At 38.1% G+C, this 17,746-nt stretch overlaps 1 protein-coding gene across 1 annotated transcript in view; it reads left to right on the forward strand.

The window, feature by feature from the left end:
- The window catches only part of LOC135078091 (solute carrier organic anion transporter family member 4A1-like), a 46,669-nt gene that overhangs the window by 21,123 nt on the left and 7,800 nt on the right, over nt 1-17,746 (forward strand). Inside the window, exons 2-5 of the mRNA XM_063972702.1 lie at nt 7,489-7,582; nt 8,151-8,352; nt 12,003-12,171; nt 15,567-15,669. Of these exons, the coding sequence (XP_063828772.1) occupies nt 7,491-7,582; nt 8,151-8,352; nt 12,003-12,171; nt 15,567-15,669 (566 nt within the window). The 5' untranslated portion in view covers nt 7,489-7,490. The remainder of the gene's footprint in view (nt 1-7,488; nt 7,583-8,150; nt 8,353-12,002; nt 12,172-15,566; nt 15,670-17,746) is intronic.

Raw genomic sequence — 17,746 nt, forward strand, 5'->3', positions numbered from 1 at the left:
TCGAGCAAGCGTTAATATGGTATATGAAACTGTGTTACTTATAAACGCTTGTAAAATTAATCCGGTTAATCTCAACTTCGAGTCACTTTTGAATATTTTAAACGCAACTTTTCTCGTTTTAGCTTCAGTGACACTAGGGACATATTAATGTCCCCCAAGATATGACATCGCTGAAACTATGTCCCTTTCAAAGTGAGTGTACTTGATTAAAGTAAATACTATGTAGGACTTAACTATGTCTTACTTGTATTTATAATGACATAATGAATTCAGTTACATGCAAGTGAAATTAACAAAAGCGTGTTATCGCGTGTTAAGCAGATTTTCTTTTGATCGCTTTATATTAAGACTAACTCAAACATGTAAAACATTTTATTAAAATTTATTGTGTCATTAATAGAATGTTGTATATCAGTCGATGTTTATTTATTAACATTACAACAACTTTGAATTTTTTACCCGACTGCACCAGAAGGAGGGTAAAAAATTCATTCATATTTACTACGATATACTGACTAAAAAGTTACACACTACTATGCAGCCATCAAAGTAAAAAAACCTAACCTAAACGACTCTCGTGGTGTTACCATAACCATAAATCCTTTTTAAAAATAATTTGAAAATAGGTCGCACGGCAGCGCACGGCTAAGTTCTTAATGCCGCAAAAATAATCATGAAGTATGGTGCCGCCCGCGGGACGCATTTGTCGGGTCATCCCGGCCCCGGGACGTCCGGGACTCTCATTGTTTTCCGCGATCCCGGGATATAACCGCTAATGCCCACATTAGTTTGGATTGCGAATGGACACGTAGCGGAGTTTCGGCGACTTTTCTTTGCGAAGCCAAAGCCGAGTTATCAATTAGGATGTGAAGCATCTGCTGTACTAATTGTTGTTGGATAAATGTTTGGGAGGACGAACCGTTTCATTGTGATAGAATTTTCTGCCATTGATATTTTACGGAGGCTTTTTATCTTTGTCAGGAATTTTCAGACCTAACACAAGATTTTTTAGCAAACTTGTCAATACCGTTGATTGGTATCCATCGTAGGTACAAGCTTTGCTTAGTTTGCGACTAGATGACGCAGTGTAAAATGTCCAAGTATATTTATTTGTTTATTTATTATGTGGTATCCTACAGAACGCAGCGTGGAACGTCCACCTACAAGGTGGACCGACGACATCATAAAGGTAGTAGGGAAGCGCTGGACGCAGGCCGCTACCAATCGAACAACATGGAAAGCATTGGGGGAGGCCTATGTTCAGCAGTGGACGTCCTAAGGCTGAAATGATGATGATGATGATCCTACAGAAAGAGTACAAATAAATACTCTATACTATAATATCATAATAATACGCAAGGTACAAATATATTCGATTTTATCCATCAAAGCAGAACGTAGTAAAGCAAACACAATACCCCGCGATCTTTTCGTTTTGCACCCCCCTCGATCAGTAATCCCACAACAGGATTACTGCGCAAGCGACGCGATGGAGCGAACACTTGAATGCCGCGGTTTGAGCACGCATTTCATTGTCCAGGCTATTTTTAGTCCATTTCAATGCACATAGGGGGAGAAGGATTCTTTTCCGTCGTCTATGTTATGGTTAAGTATCAAGTGTTTGTTGAATTATGGTTTTAAAAGCACCTGGCTGCAACTAGACGTATGTCATGGTTGGTTACCGATGCCATAGCCTATGCGCTCCAAACGTGCATCATCATCATTAAGTATCACTTGAATTATAGGACGTTCACTGTTGATCATAAGTAGGCCTCCCCTAATTGTTTCCGCGACATTAGTTCGTTTACGGATCTCTTCATACGAAAGTGCAAAATAGAGATGAAATTGCCAGGTATTTAGATTTTATACTTTTAAAATAAAAAAAATCGAATAAACAATTTTTTTTTTGCCAAACTTGGGCCTATTTTGCCACGTTCTACAGTAAACAAATAATTGCTAAGAGATCTGATTACTAGTCGAGCAAATCTTAACCACTTTCTCTTTCACGGATGTCAGATAACATAAGTGAAAGCTCAAATCTTTGTCGTCCGGTAACTTAATTGAATTTGCAAAAACACGCCCGAATTGTGCCAAAGATAAGCGATTCATTTCATTACATTCTTTCTTTAACAAGCACCAAGAGATCTAATCAAAATCGATTAAGTGGTTTAGGCGTGAAAAGGTTGTACAGACAGACAGAGTTACATCTTTTATAACAACTTTTGGTACCTAAGTATGAAAGTTATAGAGACAAATGAGTAAAGTATGCGATGGAACTGTGGAAGTTATGGATTTCAGTTAAATTGCCTTTAACAAACGGGGACGTCTTTTAAACTTGTTTTCATATTCATTCTAGAGCACGTGTTGATCGTAAAAAAATATGTCAATTGATTGGAAACGTGCTTTTTGAACCATTCTTACACTATCGCGTCCATAGCTTTTCATCTCATCACAGAATTGTAACCTAATTCTTTCTCTGCAAGTCTCATGCCCATTTTCACCATAAATCCCTAATTTTTAAGTGACCCCTATGAAAAAAAATGTCTGTTAAATTTTATCATAGGGGTCACTTAAAAATTAGGGATTGATGGTGAAAACGGGCATCAGGGTCTCACCAAAGAGGTTTTCAGCTCTGATGAGAAGCTGCTTTCTGCCATTGTGGAGTGAACAATGAAAAGTTTTAAAAGGTGTTTGTACATCCATTATTGTTGGGTGTATAGCACGTGATGCGGCAGACTCGAGGCTATTAATCATCGGCGGCTAATAACAAAAAGGCTGCTTAAACAAATCTCGCAAAATTATAGGGCCGAGGCGTACACGAGCACTCTATAAAAATAGAGAGAAGATTCTTTAAAATATTTTTTTTTCTTTATCACTAAGTGACCCGATAAAGGGTTTCCTGTTATTTGAAATTATTTAGCAAGTCGTATCCTATAGAAAAAGGACATTCAGTATTTCCCGAATTTGTAATGTTTCCGGAAACTTTTTCAAAATTTTCTTTTCATGAACCATTACTTGAACTTCAAAGAATACTTAGAAAAAAAAACATCGAATTGGCCCAGCACTTGGCAACACATTTAGCGATAAATGTCAGGAAATAAATTGATTTTCATTAAAATTTAAAATCCTAAAACTTTTTAATGAATCAGAGCATTAAAACGATTATAAAAAAATATTATGTTACGTTCGACGTTCGTCAATAAAATAGTCAAGCTTACGTGTAGGTAGGTAGGTATATCGTAATAGTAGCTGGTTTAGTGTGTACATTAAATTAAAGCTTAAAATAGTAAGTATTTACGAAATGTTATTTGGGCAATAATTAGAAGTAGTTTCCCCATCAGCCGGACAGTTTTGACAGTTCCAACTCCTTGCCAGAAAGTTTTTTAGGGTATCTGCTAAAGCCACGATGACCCAAACTTCATGATTCACCAACATTATATCCTATATTGGGAGCATACGCTGACAAACTTTTAGCTTTTATAAAATGACTCTATAAAAGCTCTTAGTCTATAAGTTACAGGCTAGACGGTCCAAAGTCCAAAAACAAGAGTCCAAAGTTCTCATGGTGTCTAACAGTGTACCTACCATGAGTTTACGTTAGGTGTGCTCGCTAGCGAGTACGTCAAAAATCTCTATGAAGATTTTGTTTCTTGAAAGTAGCCGCTAGGGGCGCTGCACAATATGTCATACAATTAAATGTCATTTTTATACGCAGTCGCTAGCGAGCACACCTAACGTAAACTCATGGTAGGCACACAGGTTTATTGTGGTTTTAACATTACCTAATAGACAAATCCGTTGGGTTGCGTAACTCTCTTTCTTGGTTATAAATTCGTCGTTTCCTAAAAATAAAAATTAATCAGACAATGCAGTCCACATTTTGATTAATAACAATTTGATATGAAAGACTATGTTAGTAGGGTTAGTAAAATGTTCTTAGAAGTAAGCAGTACAAAGAAAGCTTAGTGTGGCTAACGTCTATGCAGCCAAGGGTCGTTTAATCTCACGAACGAAATTAAAATAATAAAGTAAGTAAATCTTTCTATAGTAGCGCCGCCCTGGTGGTAGAAAGTGATACCTCATTGATATCAGGATCAGCACGCGATCGTATATTGTTTGCGAATATTTCCACGAAAAACAAACGCCCATTGTTTCATCCGATCCTCCTAATTAATTTTGTACTAATTGAAGTTTGATTTATCGCTACCTTCATAATTAATTAATATTAATTTTAGCTGTCATGTTAAATATGTAGTATACGAAATAATTACTTATTGGTTTAATAAATGCGTAAACGCGGGCGATAAATTATTCGCTTTGATTACTTTTTTGTATTTATTTACGTCTAACTAACTTTTTCGTGGTAATAGATAGGTATTAATAAAACATGAATTTTCAGTCTTCGCTTTTTGTAAATAAGATTTTTCGACTAAAATGTTTTATAATCGCGTATAAATTACAATTAATCTTACAACTTAGGTAATTATTAATACCAAATAAACAATTTCTGTCTAAGTAATAAAATACTTTAAAAATCAATGTTGTTGTAAAAAGTTTTTGCGTGTCTTTGTACGTTTAATTCTGGGATAGAAAACTGATTTTCATGGGTACGGTTTTCATAGCCGTCTTATGAAGTATGCCCCTTGAGTAAATATACACAACAATTTTATATAATTTTCTTTTGTTTTATAAAAAACTTTTCTCGTCAATCATCACAGCCACACATTCATTTAAGCTTATCTAGTATACGGATATTACGGATATTGCTCTTTATGGTCTGTGCAACGATTTGCCATACCACGGCATTCCTCAGATATCTGCGGACTATGTAATGGACCCATAAGGAAGGCGATGACCTCCTTCGTGTCTATGCCCCATGGCGGCCAGACCGGTTCCAGTTAAAAAAGAAAATTATTACCATGTAACAATGCTCATTAAAATGTAAGAAATGTATGATGCGGCCGGTGTTCTTTATTAGACGTTAATTAAGTATTAATCCATCCGATGCAGGAATGTAATTTCCTGTTGGACTAACTTGCCATAGTTGCCGGTGTTCATAGATCATTTAACAAAAAATATGAAAAACTTACATTTTATACGCAGCCGTTGGCAAAAGAAATTAAAATGGCAACTGAAATACCTCATTTAGAACTTTATGGGGGTAGGATACTCTACCTGTAGATGTAGGTACGATACGGTAATATAAACTTAATTAAAGATTATCAAGACTAACAAATTCTATTAAGCGGTCAACAACTGCAATAGTTGTCGTCAGCATAAAAATGCTATACTTACAATAAAACTATAAACAATAAAAAAAACTAACCGGGCATAACTACGACTAAAGCCTGAGGTAGACCTCGTCCGAAAAATAACATTTTACGGTTGTTTTTTTGTAAATTTACCCATTTGAAGCACTTGTAAGCCTCTCAGTGTGCCCCAAGCCTCCAATTTCGGGGATGCGTGACGCGGCATAAGTTTGGCCCGCGAGTGTTCGCCGCTTTATTTGTCTACCTCGCTGCGGCCTAATGGAATTTATTTGAAACCATGAATAGAGACGAGCTTCTGTTTAGATATTGAGGCAAAGTGTTGTTTATCTTTGAGATTTTTTTTTGCTGTTTTAGCCGGAGTATCATCGCATCTATGTAGGTATGTATAACAAATCAATTTCGATGGCCCGGTTCCTGGATTGAGATTTTTGCCTTGATTGTGCTCATTTTCGTCGCTAAGACTCAATTTAGAATTCGGGCCAATGTGTGTTGTTTTATAAAGATTTCTTATTGATTGATTATCACCTAAATTAATAAATAACTTTCATCTTCTTGGACAAAAATGCGTCACCAAAATGTATCATTAAATTGTTACTTTTATTTGTTGTTCTTCAGTTCCAAATGGAAATCGGAAGTACAATAATGGCTGATCTGTTTCAGATGATCGACCTTGTGTTTACCGGAAGTCATTTCACGGTATAGCTCCCTCATTGTGCCTTAATGACGTAAACACAGTATTGGAATTGATCCGATTTTATCGTTTCAAATTATAAATCTGCATAATTATAAGGATGTAATGTTTATTACGCCTGTAAAATGCCAATGTCATAATATCAATTAAATAATTTATCATCACCATCACAATTTCGGCCACAGGACGTCCACTGCTGGACATAGGCTTCCCCCAATGATTTCCAAATTGGCCGGTTTGTACTTTTGTAGCGGCCTGCATCCAGCGCCTTCCTGCTGTCTTTAAGAGGTCCACCTTGTTGGTGGAAATAATTTGTAGTTGGGCCGATTTTTCAATCTCTGGTTAGTTAACATAATTATCAGTTTTTGTAAAAATGACTATAAAATTAACTCTCATAGTAAATAGCTCTACATATTTGGACGTGAGCTTTCCGAAAGCTTCGTTGAAAATAATTGACTTTCATGACTAAGTATTATCATGAAGAGTAAATGACCTGCTCATTTTAATACCGAAAATAAACTTTAACTGTGCTTTTAAAATGAGCTTTCGTCCAAAACTAACACAGAGCGACGTGTGGGTTCTATTTCGGTCGGATCGGCTGTCCGTCCATCGAGCAGTGCAATTTTAATGGCTGTCGAGCGAGGATATTTTTGTGCAATAACTGAGCCTTCATTCCAGTTAATATTGGTCGAGGATGAGGATTAAACTTTATTATTGTGAAGTTAAAATCCATTCAATCCACTTTAAACTGGTTAAACATATATAACAACTAGATACCTGATGAATACAAATAATGATATTCATTTATTCGAACTGACCTGGCATTACTATTCAGAAATTACCTTCTAATTATTATAATTCCAATATATTTTATTGTATCCAATTACTGATGTCCAATTTAATGCTTAAAATTTATACAAGACACGAATGTTAATGTTTTAAATATGTATTTTATGCAGTGCCTTCCAAGGGATCATGTTAGATCTATGTACAACAACCTGCAGCAATGAATAAATGCATTATAATTTAAGATTTTCTCCGCTGGTAATATTATAGTATGACTAGCTGAACAATTTATTTATTCCAAACATATTATAAGCTAACAGAATAACTGGTATACTGGCTAAAGCGCTTCAAGACTAATTACAGTGCAAGAAATGTTAAATTATTTCTACAGGTGCTCTAAAAATAATAAAACTGTTACACAGGACTTTTTTACATAAACATGCTATACGTATATCTCAAAGTTATTTGAAACTTTAAACTTATAAAAATCGACTATTTCATCCTCTCGTTCTCAGAACAGTAGCCTTGCAAGCGAAACGTCGTGAGTTCGATTAAAATTTACGAACACTAAGTCGTTTTATCACCTTTACTGGTTGGGTTTTTATGGCGTCAAGCTGTAGATTCTGGCTACACAGGAGTTGCAACGGTGGGAGCGAGAGGTGGGAATAATTACGGAAACTAATTTCATGATGTTCTAGTCCTCGGAAAAGGGCAAGATTGTGATGCTATGGTTTGTTGCAGGTATGGTGGTGAACGGGTTCGTGAACGTCGTCATCACCACCATCGAGAAAAGGTTCGGGCTGCGCTCCATGCAGACGGGCGTCATCGCTGGCGGGTATGTTATAAAAACGTTATAAAATTATAAATAAACATAATTTATTATCTAGTTTATGATGTAATCTTGTTGGTGATCTTTTAAATAAATATTAAATAAACAAGTTAAAGATTCAAAAGTTTGGTCCAAAAATAACTTAACTCTACGAGTAAATGTTCTCTCTCCAAACTCACGAAAAATGTTAAATTGGTAGAGTGAACATGAAACATTTTCACTGAATTCATGATAGTGATGAATCATCAGAAAGTGCATAATTTTAAATTATTCATATTGGTAGATTATTCCTATGATCATCTATCAATCAGCCATCATAATTCTTTATCGCCATGAACAAGGTTTACATCATTGAATAACTGCATACATACCATACAACCATCTAGTTACTTATAATATTTATCAGGCTCTCTTCTTGTCAGACAATTTATAGATCTTCTTTATGATTTTAATTTTGTGTAAATCTTATTGCACTTTTCCACTTTGTGATTATTATTGTCGTATGTTTGTTATATCCAAAATACCATTTTCATTCTTTTTTAGATGGACTGTCATGTTAATTTCCTTCTTCTAGATACGACATGGCCTCCTTCGCGTGCCTGGCGCCCGTGACCTATCTGGGCGGGCGGGGCTCCGCGTCCAAGCCTCGCTGGTTAGGCTGGGGCGTGCTGCTGATGGGCGCGGGGTCTCTACTCTTCGCACTGCCGCACTTCCTCGTGGCTCCTTATAGAGTGGCGGGAGAGGAGCCTGAGGATGTGTGCGCTGTTAACCAGACTGTGGTATGTGATCAACATTATTTAATAGGCTAGTAGTTTTGTTCTGGCTCGCTGCAGTTCGCACTGCCGCACTTCCTCGTGGCCCGCTTCAGAGAGGCGGGCGAGGAGCTTGAGGATATCAGCGCTGTTAACCAGACTGTGTAGATAAACTGAGTAGGTACTAGCAGTAGGGTTGATAACATAAACTTATTGGGTAGGGTCTGAAAGATTGACAAGAAGATCAGCAGGTGCTGATGGGCGCGAGGTCTCTGCTATTCGCGCTGCCGCACTTCCTCGTCGCCCCTTATAGAATGGCGGGAGAGGAACGCGAGGATGTTGCGCTGTCAATCAGACTGTGGTAAGTGCTGGACATTCGGATGTTTCGTAGTGACAGAACGACGTAATTACCTACAGGCGAATAGAGTACCTTCGTCATCGTAAGGTCAGCTTCAAGAAGGCCCAGATAACGCCTGGTTATGTCTAGGTACTGGTAAAGCATAATTTGCTTTGGGAAGCTGCTTTGGCTAGATCTTGCGTGTTTTATTCTGTGCATTTATACTGTTTTCCATAGACTGTCGTCTCTTGCTTCAGAAAACCGACCACTTAGATATAATAAACGATTACCTACATAACTAACTACCGCAGAACAAAACATAAACAAAGCTGCTCAGAATTTCCTCCGACAGCTAAAAGCATTAAAGAGATCGAACGTCAATAATTAAAAGCTGAGCCGTCGGATTGTTCGCAACTTTTTGACGTCCGCCAGCGTCGCAGATTTAATGGAATCTGACAAAAACTTTGTAGCATCAGCTTTGTCGGTTTTCAGTCAACATTGTGAAGTGGCTTAATATGACTTACTTACTGCTTAAAGCTATTTGCAAATATTTTTTACACATCGGTGCCTCAGATCAATTCTATCTCATTTAACAACCACTCTACGCAGGGAGACGACAACTTCGAGGCGCAATTTGTTGACGGCTATCGCAGGTTGCCATAGGAAACCAGCTGAACGCTCGGGCGCGACTACAATGAGCCTGTCCTTCGGTAGAGAGCGGGGAGAACAGCCACCACATAATATTAATGTAGAGCTACGACGCTACAGGTAAAAGATCGAGTTCGCGCGCTGTAGTGTAGAGCGCGAATAATAACTGGTGGTTATGTAAAGTAGCTTGTAATTCAATATTACATTCACCAAATTACAGGTTTGGTGAACCTATTTTTGAGTTCTGAGCGTCGGTCGGTACGTAGGTTCGTAGCAAGGTAGATAGGTTCTCTTCCTTTAATAGTGTGTGCAGAGTTAGATAAGTAAATAAGTATAATTAACAAGCGAATAGAGTACCTTCGTCATCGTACTACGTAACAAGCGAAAAAACAGTGTACAAATCTTAATTAGCAATTCAGGTAAGCTGTGCTTTAGCGTTTAGGTAACCACACTATAAAATTGTTCCCGACAACATGTTTTTCATAAGAACACAAATATTGATTTGGACATCGCGTAAGAATTAAATTATTTTGACTTTCGGATTTCTTCAGGCTATGTCCCCGAGGTCCCAGTGGCTGCACCTATTGTCAACTAATCGCATTTAATACTATATTTGATATATTTGATGCGCGTTGTTTGATACTTGTCGAGCTCTTGGAACAGATTACAATTTCCGATTCTATTGAGGACTTTAATAGAGCTTAGCTCGTAACTTACGCTTTTGTTCTCTATTACACAAGTACATACCTAATCGTAATTATTTTTGGTATTTTTTTTATCAAATAAATGAAAAACTTTTAAGTTTTAATTATTTTTGAGGCATTTGCTCATAAAGCGTCTCTAATTGCATCGTTTAGGCTCGTAACAGCGCACTTATTGCGCGCGTTGCGTTTTTTGATAAATCTATTATTGCAATTCAAGTGCCGTAATGTCTAAATCCTTTTAAAAATAACCAGTAATTTTTGGGGTTCACTAAAATGTGATAAATAATGCGTTACGTTTATAAACTTATTATTTTTACAACACACTCGTAAAGTGGTTCTTTCTGCTCTATTTTTCTTGTTTATTTATGATGCGTATAAACACGCACGCGCAATTTTTTCTTATTTTCAACCGACTTCAAAAAAGGAGGAGGTTCTCAATTCGACCAGTATGTTTTTTTTTTTTTTCTATGTTTGTTACGCGATAACTCCGCCAATTATGAACCGATTTGAACAAATCTTTTTTCGGCGTATAGGTAATACCTCAAGGGTGGTCCCATTTAAATTTAATAAAAAAAAAACAACCCCCAAGGGTGGAAAATTGGGGATGAACTTTTTTATACGCAATATCTCCGCCGATTATAAACCAATTTGAACGATTATTTTTTTGTTGAATAGGTATTATCAAAAGGGTGGTTTCATGCGAATTTGAAGAAAATATTTCACCCCCAAGGGTGGAAAATTGGGGATGAACTTTTTTATACGCAATATCTCCGCTGATTATGAACCAATTTTTTTTGGTCTCAGTGTACTGCCTACCTTCAGTGGTAACAACTAAAAAGCAAGAAATAAGTAAAATTTTATAAAAAAAAATAAAACCGACTCCAAAAAACCTTTAGTGCAGGCAAACTTTACATGTTTCATAATCTTGGCACCGACTCCAGAAGTATCAATCATGGTATACCTACATAAATATTAATAATTCGTCCTAATAAATAAGTAGGTAATTAGTAATAATTTTTCTACGTTTTAGTGTAGGTTTTTTGGAGTCGGTTTTATTTTTTTTTATCATTACCACACTGTGTTATAAAAATATCCTCCTCCATTTATAAAGTATTTATTGTTTCTAATGCCGCCTAGACTACAATAAACAGCTTAGTTTCCTTCTTTTCTTTGTCAGTGAAATAAAGATCTAACACACATAGAATATAAAGGAAGGGCAAAAAATAAGGGTTGTAGTATTGTGCCGTTTGTCGCTTCTATGGACCCGGCTCGCGAGCGGTGGTTGTTAACACATATTTATATTATCTGACTTAAAACTGACTCTATTGCACCATTTGGCTCGCAGTCGAACCATTGCTGTCTAGGCCTCTCGGTAGCATCTTTGTTCTCAGCAAGACCACGCGACTCCAGAGATAGGCTCGTGGTGGTGGTGTTATTAAGCTTTTGCACTTAGTCGAGCTACTACTGTCAGGACCACGCTGTTCCAAGTTTGTGGTGGTGGTGTTAACCAACTTTTAACTGACGTTTAACCTTTTTTCTGCAGTCGAGCCATCGCTGCCAGGGCCCGGCGGCGGCGGACTTGTAACCGACGCCAGTAGCGGCGTAAGGGGGGGGCGGTGGGGGCGGTCCGCCCCGGGTGCCAAGCATCAGGGGGTGACACAAGTCGCGCAGATTAGTACTCACTGGCATATCTGCATGGCAAATCTGCGGTCTATGTCATGATACGGGGGGGTGATTGTCTTTTAATCTTCGAATCGGTAGGTAACCCCAAAATCCTGGGGGGTACCAGGGGGTGCCATAGGACTTGTGACGGGGGGGGGGGGGGGTGATCGCCCCGGGTACCAACCCATGCTACGCCGCCACTGACCGACGCCGTTTCACCTTTTGTTCTTAGTCGAGCTACCGATGTCAACACCACGCGGCGTCAGAGATACGCACGTGGTGGTGTTTTTACTTCTAAGTAACGTTGAACTTCTTGTCTGCAGTCGAGCCACCGCTGCCAGGGCCCGGCGGCGGCGGAGAGCGGCTCGTGGGCGGTGGTGGTGTTCGTAGCGGCGCAGCTGCTGCACGGCGCCGGCGCCACGCCGCTGTTCACGCTCGGCGTCACGTACATCGACGAGAACGTGTCCAAGAAGATGTCCTCGGTGTACTTGGGTGAGTGCATTGATTCATCATCATCATCATCATCATTTCAATCATAGGGCGTCCACTGCTGAACATAGGCCCCAATGATTCCCAAGTTAACCGGTTGGTGGCGGCCTGCGTCCAGCGCCTTCCTGCTACATTTCGGTCCACTTTGTGGGTGGACGTCCTATGCTGCATTTTCCGCGGCGTCCACTCCAGAACCTTGCTGCCCCATCGGCCGTCAGTTTTGCGTACTATGTACCTTGATTGTTTAACTAAAAGTCGTAAAGTCATAAAATTAATTAATTTCTGCAACACTTCTAAAAAGCGCTTTTACTTGTCTCAGTTTTAATTTAACCCTACCACTGATACGGGAAAAGAAATGGGTCAGTGCTGAAAAGAAGCAGCGTAAGAAAACCTTTGACTTATAGCGCAACATCTATGAGAGATATAGGCATACTTTTAAAGTCTGATTGTCCACTGTTGAAAGGTACATCCATCATTTACCTACCTCATAAAGGCAATTTAACAGTGATATTAACGTTTGCAATACTTCAGTGCAAGTATATTAAGCTGAAAGCTCCTTTACCTAAACAAAGCTGAAAGTAACTCATGGCATTTCCACGGAAATCCGCTTTACCTTCCTAAACGACAACTATTAAAGCGACGGAAAGTTTTACACGCACGTTTAAATGCTTTATTCGCTTTACAATCACTGATTTAAAGCAATTTTTTTTTAATTTAAAAAAATGGGGTGTTCTACCGAAGTGACCACAAAATAGATCTTGCTCATCAGTCTTGTTGAGTGTATACGATTATTAACTATGAAGTTACTACCGTTCCCATGCAAGTCTATATTTACATTGGCTTATTAAAATATGTAACAAAACTTTATGCCATCAAGCCTGGTGCTTATATCAGTAATTTGTGTGTACATTAACGTCATCTTGGAGCCATAGAGTCGCAGCGCCGCGGGAGCCGCTACAGAGGAAAGCACTCCACGTTATGTGCGCCTGCGGTCGTAACCGTATCTCGCACAATCCACATGCTCGGCGACTTTATTTTTATGGCCATAAGGCACAGTTTGACAAGCCACTTTGTGAACGCCGGGAAATATTGCTATAGGCTTTTAGCTCATGATGGTGTTAGGTAAGCTCTTTTAGCGCTTAGTGACGTAATGTTGCATTTTATTTTTAATGGTTTAATAAACATTGAGTTCCTAAAGATACTAATGCATCGATAAGTCTGTTGAGTTCAATAATGCCACTAATAAACTACGTAGAATTAAATAAAATATATAAGTTTTTATGTCAAGTCGAAACTTATTGTCTTTAATGAAATTATAATGTTTATGGGTATAAATTTCTCTTTAATTGTCAATGTAATAAGTATAATTAATTAGAACTATAATTTTAATTACAAAAATATTTCAAGGCCAATTTTATTTTATGACACAAAATATTGACAAGTATTTTTTTTTGTAAATACGGTTTTTAATAAATTGTATTGTGAATCGAGAACCAGTACATAGTACGAGTAATGTATAATTACAAGTAAAAGAAAATGCGTAATTATTTTTCACTTTAAAAGTAAAATAAACTAGTGATCTTACTTCAAAGAATACGTCAGCTATTGCATTGTGGAAATCATTGGGGGAGGCCTATGTTCAGCAGTGGACGACCAGTGGCTGAAATGATGATGATGATGATGACTTACCTAGTTATAGTTAGAAGGATCCATTTAGGGCTGGCACACTCCCGAGTCCCGATGGTTCCGGCTCACCGCGTTGTCAATTTACCTATGCAATTAATCGAGTTGCGATTGCGGAAACGCATTTGGCTGCATTTCCGATGCATGCCGCGCGGTGACGTCTCGGCCGGATTGCAGGCTCACTTCAGAACAGATACCAGAAACTATATTATGGTGCATTCTAGCAAGATACCAGAACCTAAATCATCCTGAAAACTAGGAACTAAAAAGGTGTCATTAGAATTCAGTAAATAATGAAATAAGTTTGTACTATTTCTTTCTTTCAGTGATTTAATTGGTTATCTGCTTGACTTTTAACTAAGATTATCTAGCAAAAAAAGCCTTACTTATGGCAGTAAGTTCGCCATAGGTAGGTATGTAGGTAATATGGCATTCAAGATTAAATAAATAAATAAGGGTAGAAATTATATAATATTTGTTTGATAGGGTATATAGAGTAAGTAATTAATTTAGTTCATTGAAAAATCATTCAAGGGCTGAAAGTTTCAGACTTGCCTTAGTCAGATTTCAATGAAAAACTAATTTCAATGTCTCTAATTTTGGTATTGGTATCAAAGCACAATAAAATTCTGGTTTCTGTTACCACCCACACTAGACCTCTGACGGAACCAATCCGCCGGCGATGTTTATTTACCCGGGATAGATCGGTTTCGCCCCATTGTTCCTTGTGTAGGTGACGACTCGGATCCGATATTATTCGATTCGGATACGTTCCTGACTGACGTTTCATTCCCCCGTGAATGGCGGGAACGGGAACAAAGCCCGATTGTATTACTTTAATGGGGAATATAACGTGCCTTGATTACCTTATGTCCGCTATTCTGATGCCAACTAAAGGATCACTGTTCATTCGTGAATTGTAGCCTCGCTACCATGAAAATTGTTCGTTCATTTGCTGGGTAACATTTTTGGATCTGTCGCATGTTTATTAATTTTTTTTTCTGTGCCTACTTATTCTATTTTTCTTACCAGTCTACCACACTGGGTCTTTTGTAAAGAAAAGTTATCTTTTGTGAGACAAAAATGTTTTAACTTTACATTTTCAACTGAAAAGATGTAGTAACTAAACATACTATACCAGCAGCTATACCACTGGACTACAACCCCTCCCCCGGCTTTTAACTGTGAAAATACAGCCCTCAAGTGGTCCCAAGACTACGAGGAACGTGATATCGCCGATGGTGTTTGTTCGGAACTCGGAACAATGCGGAGTGTCGCCCGCACTCGCGGGAAACACTGAAATCTTTTAGTGCACGAGAGCAAAGCACCCTAGGTGTCGATTTCCTCACCATTAACTTTCAAACAAGCTTTCACAGGCTCTTCAAGGGCTATGCACTTGATACATAAATGCATACTACATTATTATGCTCACAGTGCGACAATTTCCAAATAAGCATGAATTTTCCTATCGTGAAAATTGTGTTGGATAGCGCCGTAGTAAATAGCTGTGTTAGTAGGAGCAGAGCATCGATGAAAAATTTTGCGAAAATGGGAAAAAATATTCTAACTGTTTTCACGTTTAGGGAGTCGCGGGCATATAACAGTAACTTTCTTAACTTTAAAAAATGATCTCTCCTAACCACTTCTTTTCTTGCAAGCCGAGATGATGGAAACCTGAAAAGTTCAGTCCAGTTCAAACTTGTTATTGTTGACAGGCGTGTACTACACAATGGCCGTGGTGGGCCCAGCGCTGGGCTACGTGCTCGGAGGACAGATGTTGAAGATCTACACGGACTTCGTCACCGTCGACTCTGACACGTAAGTTTGGGATTTAAATTGATTTTTACGAGTATTTTTACATTTTTATTATGTTACTTAAATAATCTCATTTACAAAACTATTGTTGTTTATTGCAAACTGTGAACAGTTTTGATGAAATGCTATGCTTTTTTACAAAGAAGAATAAAATTGAAACTAAGTGCGTTATACTCGTAGACTCATAGGAACTTATCAATCTAAAAATATTCCTTGATCATTTAAAATCCTTTCTAAATAAATCGTGGTCTCTCATTTTTAATTTTGTTCTCCTGGTTAAAAACTCAATTTGTGTCCAACCAACAGAGATGAAGAGCGCATAACCTCAAAATGAGTCGTTTTCCCCGCGCACGGCAGTCCTGCGTTTTTAATATTTCACCGGCGATGGCGCGGCTTCATTCAGCCAACTTGCCCTCTCGCTTTCATCTCATTGTGCGCTCTCCAAGCAACTTTTCAGCCAAATTAATTCCCCGTTTATACTTCCATGGCTTCTGCAACGAAATATGATTTTCCGCGCGCCGAGTTTTGAACGACCTTTTCGGTATGGCTTCACTTTTAATTTATGGCGCGTTCGTAATTTGAAAATTTGATTTCATTATAAAACTGGAGTTGTAAAGCTTCTTAAACCCAATACCAGCCAGTATTTTTATTTCATGTTGTGATTGGAAGAGATTAGATGCAAATTAATTAAAATTAAGAAATCCAAGCATAATTAAATGAACTCGTTAAGCGATTAATAATTACTTCTTAACTTCTTTTTTTTTTGCCGATATGGCGCTTGCTTACACAGAACTTGGTTGTATAAACTTCAGAACAAACTCTGTAGTTTATTGTTGGACCGAAAGAACTTGTTTTCGAAATAAAAACAGACGTAGGGTGAGGCCATTTGCAATTCAATGGCCGAGATCGGCGTATTGTTTTAATTCATCTCCGCAGCCCATAGACGTCCACTTCGTTTTCATAAGGACCCTGGGCCCGATTCTTGAGTCGATCGTAGGATTTAGTACTAAAACTGAAAATTTATATTCTTACTAGCTTTCCGCCCGCGGCTTTTCGCGCGCGTCCCTGTTTCAAAAACCGGGATAAAAACTATCCTATGTCCTTTCCCGGGACTCAAACTATCTCTATATGCCAAATTTAATCAATTTCGCATTTATAATATTAGTATAGACTAGTATAGATTGTAGTGAAAAAGATAGGAGATAAACAGTTGACATACTTAGAGACGTGCGTATTGGAAAGAGACAAATTCTTACACAAATCTTTATCAATCATACTGTAACTAAAAAAACTGTAAGTTTCAATTCTTAATGCCACTAGTATTAGAGGGGTCGTTTTCCAGTTTCATAAACGTACCTGATACATAATAATATTCGCTTCTGAAGACAAATCAATTTTCCCCGAAAGATCTTATTTAAGTACTTGCCTACATAGTGTGTAAGGAAGCTACTGTAGTCGAAATTGTTTTTGAATGTAGAACACCCAAATCTACGGACTCCAGAATAGGACCTCTTCTGAAGTCAGTCCGTCTGCACTGAGAGCATCGGTCAGATTTACATAAGAAAACACCGGCTGTTGCCGCGTAATTACGACAAGTCATAACAGACTTGACTTGAGTTGAGTGACTTGACTCACAACACAGATGCATTTACTTCGTTTACATAATAAGGTATATTCATGTTTACTCAAGTAGTCAAAACTTAAAAGAGATTTGCTCTATTGGGTAAAATTAGTTAATGCCGACCACCTGGCCTCGTGGACGGACTACGGACTACACTAAAGCCACGGCCAGGCGAACTTCCTTCCTAGACATAGAATAGAATATACTTTAATTTAATTACCCTTTTTGATGGATTAGTCAAAGCATTAGGTGTAACCTGCAAAAGAGGAGTTCGAAATTGCAAGATATGAACCGACCTAAAACTCTAATGACATGCATGATACCTTCTAAATGAGGTGCTATTATCCACGCAAGCCTTGAAACGCCGCGACATTGCGCTTATCCAGCATGTAAGTGCCAAACTTTATGGAAAGTTCGCGTTCTTATTGATACAGGTGTAGACATACGTACCTATATACA

The sequence above is a fragment of the Ostrinia nubilalis genome, chromosome 1 (genome assembly GCF_963855985.1).
Source record: "Ostrinia nubilalis chromosome 1, ilOstNubi1.1, whole genome shotgun sequence".
NCBI classification, from domain to species: Eukaryota; Metazoa; Arthropoda; class Insecta; order Lepidoptera; family Crambidae; genus Ostrinia; species Ostrinia nubilalis.